General features: G+C 35.3%; 1 protein-coding gene across 1 annotated transcript in view; it reads right to left on the reverse strand.

Moving 5' to 3' along the window:
- Positions 1 to 15122, reverse strand: part of LOC140142906 (midnolin-A-like) — a gene marked incomplete in the record, with an annotated part of 82653 nt that continues 67531 nt past the window's right edge. The window contains 3 exon segments of the mRNA XM_072164965.1: positions 1 to 3394; positions 5748 to 5993; positions 10803 to 11064. Coding sequence (XP_072021066.1) covers positions 3105 to 3394; positions 5748 to 5993; positions 10803 to 11064 — 798 coding nt within the window.

Here is a 15122-nt window from a genome sequence, read left to right on the forward strand (position 1 = left end):
TTTTACAGGATATGCTTTTTCAAGCATGATTTTCTTATTTTATTATCGGCAAATGTTATTCAAACGATAAACAGTAATATATCGCGGGTGCATTTAAATTTTCTCAAAACACTATTATACAAGTTGCAACACCGCTCATCAAGTATACACGTTTCCGTATATATTTGTTATAGTGATTTTATTACGTACACATACAACATAATTGGTCAAAATTTATATTTGACCTATGACCTGTGACAAAAGAAAACAAAAACTAAATTGGTTCACACAATAAAAACTAAATCCATGTTTCATTAACAATAGTATTTTCACAAAACTGTACATATCTTACGTGATTTTATTTATCATACTTATGTAGTACAAATTATCAAATATAAGAGTGAACTAATTCTCTGTGACAGAGTGATTACGACTCTGGGTGTTAAAAGTTTCATGATTATTTCTAGAGTCTAGTCTTCTGTGCACAAATGCAGCATAAAGAGCTTGTATAAGCATTCGTTAGAGACTAGTCTCATTGAAATGTACGTATAAAGGAAACTATGGCATAAGTGCGATTATATTACTGCAGATGTTGAAGGGTTTTACCCCATCGTCTGCTGTAAATAACCACCTATTTTTTTCTAGGTAATAGTCTTCTAGTTACACCATAATTTGGTCAACTTTTCATTTAGGATATTATATACATTACCAGGTATTTCAAATCACTCGTTTTTCAGAGTGTATTTTATGTAGAGCTTTACATCACACCGGGTGCTTAAAGACCACAGTGATCCTCACTCTACTATATACGTGAAAAAGATACATGTACAAAAACTATGTTCATGTTGAGAAGAACGGAAGATATTTCCTATCTCAATTTAATATATATATATGTATATAATATAATATTTTTCTTATCAAAATACATATCTTGGAAGTTCATTTCTGCACACTGTATTTGCTCAATAACTGATGCATATATAAGCGAAAGAAACCAGCTTCGTAGCATCAATACCTCTTACGACATATATTACAAGTAATTATACGATCATTTGATATACAAAATCACTATTATTTTCTAAGACTAAATAAAAGGAATGCTTTAACACAATTTTAGGCTTATCACAACTTACTAATAACCAAGAATCGCAATAAATTTGACCAAACAATATTGAAGGTTTTGCTTTATAACTTGCTGCTTTTTTGTGTTTCAAAGACAATAACTATATTAAAATGTTGTGTTTTTTTACCTAGGCATTCATTGACCTGGTGTTATAATTATGACAATACGTTTAATGGAATTTAATTAAACAGGTTGAAAATGACATTATGCATACAACTGCGAAATCTTACGATAAATACCGTATGGAATAACTTTGAATGAATTAGAATATTAGAAGTATTAATAGTTCTGAATTGTTGATGTCCGACATCACTTTCACATGCGTAAAGCATGTGATAAGCCCGATTCCCGGCACATACTCCATGGTTACCATCAAGATTTATTTGTCATTATATCAGATATTAGAGATAATTCGTAAGTTGTAAGTGCATTCTTAAAGTGCTAACATATTATTCAATGTATATACTTCCTATTATGTTATAATATACAAAATTCAGATACTGAACCACCCGCATATAACATAGAGCATGATACTCTCCTTGGGAGGTAGTTCTTTCTGATAGAAAGTGTATACTTATAACATGGACATAATCATGTTGGGCATATTTCCCCAAATAGGTCGGTTTATGGTCGGATAAAACTTTCCACATGCAATAATTATGCAAATAGTATCATCAGTACAGAATAAACGTGATTTATTCTGTCCTATCTTGAACCAACCTATTGAAGAATGTTGCCATAAAGTATCTATATGTTGTCACCGTGCTTCAAAGTTATTACAGCTCATGTTTTTCTATAATCCTTCAAAAGAGACAATGAGTGAGTGATGAGAGAGAAAGATTGATATGAGAGAACTTGACTAAAGCCTACGAACCTGAGAAAAAGAATATTTCTACTGTTTTATAGTAACTATTCAACTCGACTCACGTATATACGTAAAAATATCTTTCCCTGTTCTGTTAAATATGTATAAGGCAGATGAATGTTAACAATATATTTTTTAAATCTTTTAATACATATACCTAAGAGATACTTGCGCGTTCACACCATCAAACGGTGCCTCCACAGACCCTACCGTAATAGCAGGCGGGATTTGCGCTTTCAGTAATACTGACATATAATAAAGCAAATAATTAGTATATCTACATCAAAAATTCCATAATAAGATTGGTAGCACAGTGGCAAAATTTTAAGTAGCAAAAGGCGGACACAAAATGTAAACTAAAAAGGATCAAGCAAAAGACGTTTTATTTAAAAATTGACACTGCCATGATGTTATTGACAGACGGTACAATCTGTACCTGATGTTGGCTAGCCACCATCCCGCGCTTTTTGCACGTCACATGGTGTTGCTAGTCTAAAAATGGTTTACGGGATGAATGGAATTTCCCTAACCTGTTTACCAGATTCCTCAGTCACTACTTCGAATTTGTCCCGACAAAACAATCCACCGATTGTACCTTAATTTACTATTGTATCATTGTTATCATGATGTTAAAATCTCTGTAATCACCGTCGCCGCTAAAAAGCAGATCTTGACTACTCTTTTCCCACAACCAAACTATAGTAGGCTTATTGACTCTTCTTTTATACAATGTGCATTAAACACTTTCTCGAAGTTAACTTATGATTATAAACGACCAATATACAAATAATTGCATCATTTAAACCTGATCAATTCTTACAGACAATTCCTAATTTACACGGTGATCTGGAATATGAACGATGTATGTATGTAAACAACCTCAACCCGGCCGCTATCTTTAACAAAGTTCGGCCATCTTACTTAACTACTACGCTGGCGTTACAGTGCCTAACTGCAATGCACAAGACGACATCACAGTCTATACTTCTCTTCAATCATTGGTCCCAGCGAATGTGCCAGTACAGTGTATTGCATGTTTATCATGATTTACAAGTGCTCGTCACGCTCATAACAAGTTTATGGACGCCAATTATGACATCACAAAACTTGCTTGGCATCTTTTTAGTAACTGTCTCTTCATACTGCAAGAAAGTCCTGTTTCAGAGACGGATAACAATTTTCCGACATTGCGCGCTCTGTGGTATTCCCTCCGCACGAATCAAGTGTGTTCCGGGGTCCGGCGGTCTGTTCTGGAATGCTCATGGCTGCTGCCTTGGCACTTGCGGTATGGTGTACAGGCATGTATGGTCCCTGCATCTCTCGCCTGGCCTGTCTTCTTGCTTGTCTCTCTCGCATCATGGTCTGAAGATGAGCCATTTTGCTTCGTGTGTGGTCATTTTCCACGAACAAGTCTTGACGTCGAATATCTGCAATTACACAAACAAAATTTGAAATTTAAAGTTTCAATTTTACCAAAAAGATTTCTCCATATATTTGATGTATATCTAGACTACACTCTAAATGATACAATGATATAGGCAACCTGTATGTACCCCGTCTGGTTTTATTCAGTTTTTAGGAGAAAATCAACCCACTGTTTCATGCTCTTGCACATAATGAATCTAGTTTCGTCACAACTGATACCGGTACATTTTAACAAATTCTTCTCTGTTCTCTGGGTCAATTCTCTACTTTCAGGTCTTTCAGTTGAACGAGACACGAAAATCTAATTGCCGACAGTGACGTGCACCCGATTAGATGACTTGCAGAACCGGTCATGCATGAAATTCACCTGACGTACATGTACGTATCTACATATCTACGAAAGTACAGGCTTTGTCGATAGTCTTTGTTTTGTATCTTTCCCCTTCATACTACAGTACATGTAATGGGCATTTTATGGGATTTTTCAGAATGTTGCCCTGACTGTGAAAACTGGAATTCCAAGTTAACTTTCTGAATGGAAACAATTGGAATTTTGATCACCATTTTTAAAATACTTGCACTTGCAATTTGTAATTTAATTTAAAAAATCACATCTTTTTATTTGAAAAATGTATGCAAAAATACGAAATAACCATATTGTGCTTGAATTGAATTGAATGGCTTTCAACATGTATATAGATGTGGGTGTATTGTAATGATTGGAGATATTCAGAAATTCCGCCGATTCCCCGTGTGTATGTTACTGTGTACTTATTTTCTAGGGTACCCCAATTAGAACAAAAAAAAATATTTTGGCAAGCGAGGTCGATATTTATGGTTCATATATATTATTGTTATAATAAGAACAAGACCTTTAATTGTTGATATAAAGCTGCTTGCTCAGTTCTGCATTTCGTTGACGCTTGGAATATCAGAAGCATTTTAATAGATTTGACATTTACAGAATAATATTTCTGACATTCAGTTTATTGTGATTGCCATACGAAAACATGTATGACGATTAGCACTGAAACCAATAAAATTGCTCATCTTTAGAAACAAGGTACAATGACATTTTCGAGAGGAAATGATTGCAAATATGTGGTGACAGGAAAACAAATAAAACGCTCTCAATTCACGCCGAAATGTCATAGTTGAATGATAATGAATTGTCTACATGAACGCCGTCATATTACAGGTAAATTGTCATAAAAAGGATAACACATACATATACAGGCATAATTATTCAATTTCCAAATCTTAAATCTATAATTGGATCTGATCTGAATACACTGAATACTAATAGTTCGCAGGATAGACGGAATTGAGCTAGTTTTGAATGTGAATTCCTTATACTTATTGATTGAAATGGTGAATTCCCAATTATATATATTATTGTGATCACACATGGTGCTCATTGATCATGATATGAGCAATGTTTCATACAATTTCTGAACTATATACAGCAGATGCATCTTGGGTGTTGACGATACATCTGCGCCTTTTAAAACCCCTGTATTTTAGAAATGGGGTTGGCATTTATGTGTTTCTTGCATGTACTTAAGGAGCTTGCTCTGACATTGAGCCTCCTCAATATGTTCTGATAACCCACAAAAAATGCCAAGACCCACCAAACGTCCATAACATTTGGGGTTATTGCTCACACGACGTCTACAATCATGGCAATGAAAATGTCATGTCGTGCGTCCAATAGATTGCCAAGATATTTCAGGCAAATGCATATCTGTAAGATCAACATTCTGTACATAGCAAGCACGTGATTAACCCCGGAATTAACCACCTGGCAATCGATGCATCTGCATACCTTTAAACAGGTGTCCTTACAGATTGTTTCAGACACTATGGACCACAATGGCCTCATCCCAATGGCACAGTTCAATAACCTCAATTAAACAATTAGAGTGCAAAATTTGACCTCAAGTTGCAGAGTATGAGTTTTTGTTCCCAAATTTTCAAAGGTCATTCAGTGAATGTACAAATGTATTGGGGTTAAAGAACTATGCCCTGGTATATGAACATGTTGTGGATCCTAGTGAGATGAGAAAAGTGAAATTATCAACTTATAGTCTCTGATAAGAAAAATTAAATCATTATGCCTTCTTTACTAAAATCCTTGTTCAATTTATCCTCTTTCTCAGTAGATAAATTGAGGTAAGTTTTAATATAGTCCATGAAAATTCAATTCTAACGGGTTTTATTACTTGTTTGATGGGAAACGGTTATCTCACTTCCAATTGGCTCAACACCCACTGCATATTTTGGCATTTACATGTAGACTGTATCTTTGGGCATTGAAGTCATTTTTAAATATCACTTGTTTGTTTTGTTGCATACCTTTAGATGCATGTTGATGATGACTTTGTGCCGATGTTGGTCTCCCGGGATGTACTCTGTATTGACCGGTTTTGCTGTTGGCATGATCCCGATGATGACGACTACCTCGATGTTGGCAACACATTGTGCTTAAATGTTGTTTGTAGAAGGGCGCCGCTTGCAACAAGTCGTTCAATATGTGAGCAATTGTGCTGATGTCTCGACGAGGTCGTCCTTGTTGGTCCTGTACGGCAGTTCCGAGAATGCCTGAAATGAGATGCAAGTACAATACCAAGGTAAGATATAATGCCAAATACAAGTTGTTTTTACTATTGCATAATAGCATATGCAATTCTGCATGCTAATTAAAAAGGAAGATATATCATATAACGATCACGTAAAGGTCATCAAGTACGGTTTACTTTCGAATTGGGTCATATTAGTAATGCTTCAGAAATCTACAAAGAAATTAATGATTTAGAAATTAAGTTCCGTGGTAACGTTCCCAGATCCAGGATCACACTGAACATATGAATTACATAATACTTTAATTACGTTTAAATCTCAAAGTGATGATGTCCAGTGTTCGAATTAAGCAATTTTTTGAGGTTGTCCGCCGGACAACCTCAAAAAAATTTTGGTTGTCCGAAAATATTTTTGGTTGTCCGAAATTTTAATGAACTTTTTAAGCTTAAAGTTGCAAGTTTAAAAACATGCACTGCCGCCAAATTCACACTTTCCCCAACTCACCTTGTTGCTAATAAAATATCAAATATATCCAAGAAAATACAGGTTGTATGTTCATCAATTATTTATCATTATAAATCCATGTTTGTGCTGTATTTTATGCTTAAAAGCCATCAGAATTCATGATTGTTTTCAAGAAGTCAAGATTTTAATATGTACGCAAAAATCTCCATTGAAATATACCTCATTAATTATTCATGAGCTCATAGGGAAATCCCCCAAGAGACAATGGGTGTTTTGAAACTGATCTGATCTGAATATTTTTTATGCACATTATAATTGCCTCGTGTGTCTTGAAACTTATAATAATATCATCATCAGTAATCACTTAGCAACGGTCAGAGGTCAGATTTTTTGCCTGGGTTTTTGCTGATAGCCAGTTTTTCCTTAGACATGATTTTACTCTTGCAAGAGCTTGACAGATTCGGGAACCATGCTAGCCCTCGACCGACCGTGTGTCAAAATGTCCAAACCAGCTGTTTACATTTACCGATGCACATGGCCAGGGTTGGGTATTTATAAAATACAGGCTACAAATTATGGGTGTTTTTTACTACATTTGTCATGATTTCTTCTGAAAATTTCAAGATAATAATGCAATGCATTTTATATTAAGCTTATTCAGTAAGTGGTGCACATTTTATGGTTGTAACTTGTAAATCCAGACTTGTAATCGAACGCAAAGGACTGAACTTCCCCCGATGCATAAACTTTTTTTCCGGTATCGAGGGGCTCGATAAAGTAAACAGATAATGGCTGCGGTTGAGTATCGCAGCTCATGGGTTGTGGAACCACGTTTAAATTCACGTTTATTTTATTCAAAAATAGTTTCACATTTTAAATATTACCATCGGCTAAAAGATACTTGTACAAAGGTGAGTTTTGGCTACAGATTTATGGTTGTCCGGCGGACAACCGAATCAGTATTTTTGGTTGTCCGGAGACTTTTTTAGTTGTCCCGGGCGAACGGACAACCAAAATTTCGAACGCTGATGATGTCACTTTGATATGACAAGCCACTGAGGCTTACATATGTTGTATATATATATCAGTATAGAGATATATAACCACCTGGCTCGTAAGGAAGCTGGAACTTGATATTATGAAATTACATCCTACATGAAAATATGCAGCAGCAGGAATTGTCAACTTCCAACTTGAAAAGGTTAGAGCTATGCCAGGATTGCTTTTGTAATACTCTGTCTCTCCTAATTACCTCGACATTGTTATGATACTGGGGCCATTTTACATCCTTTCCTCACGACTGCGTGAGACTTGAATATAAGCAATCCCTGTTATTATTTCCTAGGTATGATACACAGCCAAAGGCTTGCTGAACTAAAACAAGAAGAATCTATCCTTATAAGGAGGATTACATTTAGGGTTTTTTTCTAGACAATTTCATTTGTATTTTGAGAGATTTTAAAGGTAGTCGATTGGCGTCTGCAACAGTCCACATAGAGTTATTATGGATATGACATCTGTTTGCCAGGAGGGTTGGCAGTTATATAGTAGGTTGCCATTTCCTTTATTTTTCCCACTAATACATTCGAGTTGATGTTGTAATTAGCTATTTGTTAGCAAAAGCTTATGATTTTCTTTTTCACTACATATTATTATTATTACATATTATTACATATCATTACCATAACCTCCTACCCACGGCGACCTGCAAAACTCGAGAGCACATTTTTACAAACTTTTTATAATAACATGTGCGAAGGTTTTCAAATAAAAGGCGTATTTAAATAATTGAGTTTTGTTTTCTGAAGTACATTTTTATGGGGGAATAAAATTATTGAAATATTATCGGCTACTCGGAGAGTTTTTGTTTATATTGCTAGATAAGATTATAACAAACCCTCGATAATCTCTTCATAAATACTTGAAATAAACTTGTTTTGCTCCTTAAACACACTCATCAGTGTTAAATATGTCGTGTAAACCTATAAATAGCAATTTCACTCCCACATTACGTAAGATTTTGGTTAGACTGCAAGAGTTGCTTCAAGAATGATTGAGAAGTTCGACTAGAATTCGAATTTAGCAATATTTACATTGCATATCTATAATCTATATCAGAACATTGAATGGCAAAGATTATAGGTCCATCATAATGCAAACAGCAACTTGGAACATGGGACAAGGACGGCTTGATCGGGAATCTGCAGCATCCTGCCATATGACGTCATCCACAACTGCGCCATGTGACAAAAAAAAGAGGTCATTAAGTTCAACAAGGGTCATCATAAATTTGCAAGATCCTCATCACGTATTAAAATGAACACATTTAGTGTGTAAACCGTCATGATGTGATGTACTTTCAACTACTTTGAAAGCTAATGAGAACCAGATGTATATACTTCAACTGCAGTTTGAAATTTGCAGAGGCCTAGTGGGTTTAGCAAAGCATTAGGCCAAATAAAAAAATAAACATGTTTCACGCCCCTCCCGCTTCCTTTTTTGAGGTTTCTTCAAATATATTTTTATTTTTTATCAGTTATAACTTTTCAAAAAATATGTCTAGGAAGTTGGGATGCATTCTATAGCCTTGTTAAGATACAAGAAACACTTTAGGATGGTTTTGTGATCATTAGAGGGGGTGTAACTCTCAGAACAACAAATAAAAAAGGGCCTCCTCCTTTTTCCAGGCATTATTGTATGTACGCTAAAACAGCTCTAAGTATGGGTATTTACACCAATTTTGCGATAAAAATAGAAAACAAAAGCCCCTCTTCCTCCTTTTTTTTCGAAAACCCGGACGTGAAACATGTTTTATTTTTACTTGGCCTTAGATAATACAGGGTGTTCGGGGGGGGTACCGGAGATATTTTGGGTTCCTTTGCTTACTTTCAAGGTATAATATCCAGAGTATGGGGTTTAGTAAATCATCGAAGATGTATGTGCACGGCGGATGATTAACTGGTATACAGTACACACGCGCACACCACCACATCGTCAGAAACACCCCGTCGATCGTCAGAAAGGCCCAGAAGATGGTCAGAAACACCATGTAGATCATCAAGCTTCTTGGTGTCAATATATCTTCCCTTTATATTACCTACTAATTTGTATCAGTTGGTTACAATTTTGTGGTGTTAAAATACATACTATTATTATTTATTATTATTATTATGATCATCATTATTATTATCATTTATCATCATTATTAGTGTTAGTATTATTATTATTATTATCATCATTCTTATTAGTATTATCATTATTTAATCACATTTATTATTATTATTATTATATTATAATAATTATTATTATTATAAGTATTATAATTATTATTATTATCACATTTATTATTATTATTATTAGGCCCTGTATTATAATTTTTATCATTATAATTATTATAACACTTATAATTTTTTTTTTTTTATTATTATTATTATTATTATTATTATTATTATTATTATTATTATTATTATTATTAGTGTTGTTGCTGTTGTTATTTATTATCATTACCTACTTCACTACAATTCTACAAAGATATGATTTCATCATCGTGATACAAGCGGTTTTATTTCCATATTTGTTTTGAAGTAGGGTTATCAATAATACAGATTTGCATAATAAATGTCATGTCTCGTTCATGGCCATTTTATTGTTTTGTTGAACATTGCTGCGGATTACCATGAAACAGGTCACGGGAAATGAGACCAAAGATTGACATTAGATTTGAAAGGAAGTATCAGTTCAGTCGCAAATCGGCGACATAACAATGGCTAACTTTAGTTTGGATTACTAGTAATTTGGAAATCGCTTTAATGCTTTACTTATTTAACTTTGCCATGCATAAATGTGGGCATGAGATAGAGAACAACTGGTGGTTTTTTACTGCTTTGTATCAAGGAATCATTTAGGCCTAAATGCATCTCAATATGGAACAGTTTTGACTATTGGATCTTACTTGAGGCGTGCTAGAATTAAACCATGATTTAGTTTCAAAGTTCAATGTTCAATCTACTTCAGACATTAGACCTCTAAATTTCCCAACCTGTTGGCATTCAGGTTTATTCGAGTGTACTAAAACGTTTGCAATCATAGATTGACGCATGGACGAACAGCAATTTTTTCGATGACGTCATTATTAGCAAAATCGGTGTGCAGTATGGTGGAGTCATTTGTGACTTCAAAATGTACTTTCACATCTATTTGGTGGATCTTATACAAATTTGCATGGCTGTGATGAATATTTGAGCAAATGACAAAGTTCACAGACGCATTGACATAATTATGCACACCTGAAAAAGAGAAAAAATAAGAGAACACATGGTAAAGTTCATGAAGCATGTGTCATAGGGAAATTAAATAACAACTTACCTGAAAAGGTTCCGGAGAATATGCCGGGTGAATGTTGTTGAACGCTTTCAATGAAAGCCCCAGAACGGGGTGGCCATTGATGATGGTGACCATGAGGCGAGGAAGGGGACGTTGGAGACGGGGGAAGGGGAGATGTTGGCGATGGGGGAGGGGTCATGGGCAGTGGGTGAGGAGGATGCCGTCGATGAAAGTGGTGGGCTTGGTCGGCAGCAGACAGGCACACCGGCTTGCCATGAACAGGACACTGCGATCTTGGACAGCGCTGTAAAAATATCAAAAGAAAAAGAAAGATCGTTAAAAGTGGAATAATTATATTGAAATGAGAAACTATTATTGGTTTTACTTTTATTAGTAATGTGACATGAAAAAGCATCACCTTTAAAAGGTATCGTGATCATTTTCTAAAGATCGATATACACTGCGATTGTCGACAGCATGAACGAACCTATCATATTGATTATTATGCTTTTATCGAGCAACAGTTGCATAATTTGGCACTTCCACTTCCAGGATCGACCGGGTATCATTATCTGCATGCTGCATTACAAACATTACACTCCCACATGCTATTTTAACGGTGATGAAATGATAAATTGCAGCCTAAAAATATTGCTTGTTCAGTAAAAATATTTCAAAGGTAAAATTACCAAAAAAAATGTTTAAAAAAATGCACGAAACTGTACATGTAAGCGCTTAATGCCGTACGATGAAGTTGACGAGGAGAATCACGGAGCCTGTCCTATTTTCCTTCAACCATGTCTATTTGCTCATTACACAGCCAATTATCGGTAACCTTTAGAAAACCAGCTTTTGCGCGGGAATGTCAATTTGCATATTTGACAAAAATGACTATTTCTATTGTCAATTATTTTAGAATTCAGAAATCGGTGTTGCATGATTGAATACAAGCTCCCTGATACAAGTAAGCATGACCATGTATATTTTTTTCATTATAGTGATGCTGGTATATTGTAGGGGGCCAATTCAGGCTATTGTGTTTTTAATTTAGGTATAAACTTTGGTTTTAATAATGAAATAATAATCATTCCTTTGTTGATTGTGCCGAGTAAAATGGGCCAATCGCTCAGTTGTTGAATCGACATTATCCATTTAATTCATGGAACTGTGTTGTACGTTCTTGATACTAGAAATGAAAATAATTTTCACCACGATTTTTGATCAATTTAATATGCTCGTCTTCGAGTCTCTAAAGAATAAACAACTCAAGTTGATTCCTTTGACGGGCCTTCTTAACTGTATTTGCAAATATCAGACAGGTCTGTGCCTTATCTCTTTAAATTTGAAGCAGTCCTTACGCTGGATAGTCCATCCTGCAAAAATGCTTATTAAAGGACAAGGTTCAAGTGCATCTCATATTAAAGCTCTTCATGCTTTCATTATGGTAATTATTCCCAGAACATATTTGTAAGTTCGAAAGCCACTTTCCACCCCTCGTCATTATATAACCTAACAGAAATTACGTCAAAATTGGTGGCCATCTGATATCTGATACTACTGTTTCCCTTGTGATTTACAACTCGGCGATGAGGAAACAATAAAGCAGTCCCCAATTCCACTAGCTGATCTAATTATTCAATTTGGCAACAGACAGTAAAAGGTCAATACGAAGAACCTGCCCGTGCGCTGACATTTAACTGAAGATGAACTTAAATACCACGTTTCACTCTCAAAGTGGTGTCATTTGTGACGTCAACTCGTAGTCTGTTTCACAAGGAACCGGGAGAAAAATAAATATCAGGCAGCTTGCTCGCCCATCTCGGTAAAGAGCATGGTAAGAGGAATGCCTGTTTAGTTAGTAACCACAGTTCGATATTGTCATATACCCAATCCAGGGTTGGCTAAGCTACGGATACTATTGACATAATTGCCCTACTTCAGTGACTTGGTAAATGCCACGCAAAATCTATGTAGTATTTGATATTCGTACAGACTGCTTTAGTTGTTCCTTCCATGTTAATACAGTTGTTAAATAGATCAAACGTTTGTAACAGTTTGACTTTATAAAAGGGTGCCCTTTTACATTTAAACATTGAAGGAACGAGAAATGTGAAAGGAAATGTAGACCACTGTCGCCCCTTTCATCATGCCTTTCCTGGGATGGTTCTAAGTTATTACTGGTTCATCTACAATTCGAAAAAAAATCACTTCCTACAAAAAAAATTAATTTTTCTATTTCAATATCCACGAAATCTGCATGAAGCAACAAATACGAGCAATCTGCGGTCAGTCAGGTTGTTTCATTGGTCATTCGACCTATACGACATATCTCCCCGCATAGTACTCAATGTATATTCATTAAGGATGCTAAGGCTTTTTGACGCAGGTGGGGCCATTTGCCTTCTTGTGAGGTACATGGCCTACCTGTCCGATTCCACTGGCGTTCCTTGAGTTCGGATTTGAATGAGTTAATTGATCAAATGTCTGTAATGTATAAATGATTCTTTTCTCATATATTTATATTTTTGCTTGTGTGTGTGGGGGTGTGTGCGTGTTCTCGGCCACCGCTCTTGTCATGTCTTGTTTGTATGTCTGTTTGGTTTTTGAGTGTTTAATTTAATTGTCAGGTGGTGCTCAGGCTTTTGCTTTTTAGTTGCACCTCCTCCATCTTGTTTTTATATAAAGTTGTTGCCTTGTTGGTGTTATTATGTATGTGATTTTTGATGGAAATAAATTGAATATGAATTGAATATGAAATATAGTTGTGAAGCAAAAATACTTTATAAATGCATATTGGCCTATATAGAAAACTTGAGAGGTTGCAAGTGTACTTTTTTTCAGCGTGGTATAGATATCATTGCCCGTATACTATATTACTGCCTGATTCATGACTGCAAAGACGTCATATTACGATACAATCTGCTTGGTAGGTCCATCCAGGGCATACTATGAACTATGTCAGATGATATGCACTACAATGACGTCATATTACGAGCTGCTAGGGTACCATACCGGCTTCCACTTCTGATAGTGGCAAATTTAAAGCTAGCCCCGTTTTACCAACACCTTTTACCTTTACCAATTTTAAAAATAATTCATCATAGGGTCTTATTAATAGCCTACATAATATTCTTGGTAGCCGAGCAGTAGGACTTTAATTACAGTTTTAGTTTTGAAGTTTAGTTTTGAAGTTTCAAGACATAAAAATGCTCATTAGTACTAAAAGTAGTTTGTAAGTTTTCAGCCTTCATGTTGAAAATACAACGCCTTAATTGTCCTGATGACGTGTGAATAGTTTTGAGGTTAACATAACAATGCTTTAGTACTAAAAGTAGTTTGTAAGTTTTCAGCCTTCATGTCGAAAATACAACGCCGTAATTGTCCTGATGACGTGTGAATAGTTTTGAAGTTTCAAGACATAACAATGCTTTAGTATTAAAAGTAGTTTGTAAGTGTTCAGCCTTCATGTTAAAACTACAACGCCTTAATTGTCCTGATGACGTGTGAATAGTTTTGAAGATTCAAGACATAAAAATGCTCAATAGTACAAAAAGTAGTTTGTAAGTTTTCAGCCTTCATGTTAAAACAACGCCGTGATTGCCATAATGACGTGTGAATTCGTATAGTATGAATCCTAATTGTCGTAAACATCGATAATTAAAAGGTTTCTTGTCATGGTCAGGTCACTACACGTTTTCTTATAATTATTTCGTTTTCATTTTTACTCCACCTCCATGCTCATCAATAGCGATTGTACTAATCAATAACATTTTGTAAACTGGTTTCTTTTCCCTTGAAAACATATGGCTTCTTGAATTATTTCTTCTCTATGCGCAATATGTCTCTATTGTTTGTAGTTGAAAACTTGCAATCTGTATAAATGTCATCGTAAATACGATAATACAATGGAGACGTAACGATCTTAATTGGTAACGTTCTTAATTAATAATTTGCATCTCATTAGCTGATTACATTTGAGGAATGCGTCAACAGGTGCACCCCACGCAAACATTATGGTGATTTGAAATTGACTGCAAAAGGTGGGTTAATATTAGACTCGACCCACCAGTCCTTCAACTGCTACGCACGGTAATCAGGTTGTGGTGGGTTAATTGTGCCTAAGCATTAAGCTAAGTAACTCATAATCAAAGCCATTTCATTCCGCTATTTTGAATTGTTTCGAGATCGGGGCCAAGGGACTCAGGCTATAACCATAACCTGTTTGTTCGTGTCTCCATTCCAACCATTTTCACAGATGTGTTCATGACGAGTATGTTTTTTTTTGTGTTGTTCATGTGGTGGGTTAATTGTGTCTAAGTATTTAGGGCTAAGTAACTCATAATCCATTTCAATAGGGCCCGG

Source organism: Amphiura filiformis, chromosome 1, assembly GCF_039555335.1.
Source record: "Amphiura filiformis chromosome 1, Afil_fr2py, whole genome shotgun sequence".
Classification (NCBI taxonomy): Eukaryota; Metazoa; Echinodermata; class Ophiuroidea; order Amphilepidida; family Amphiuridae; genus Amphiura; species Amphiura filiformis.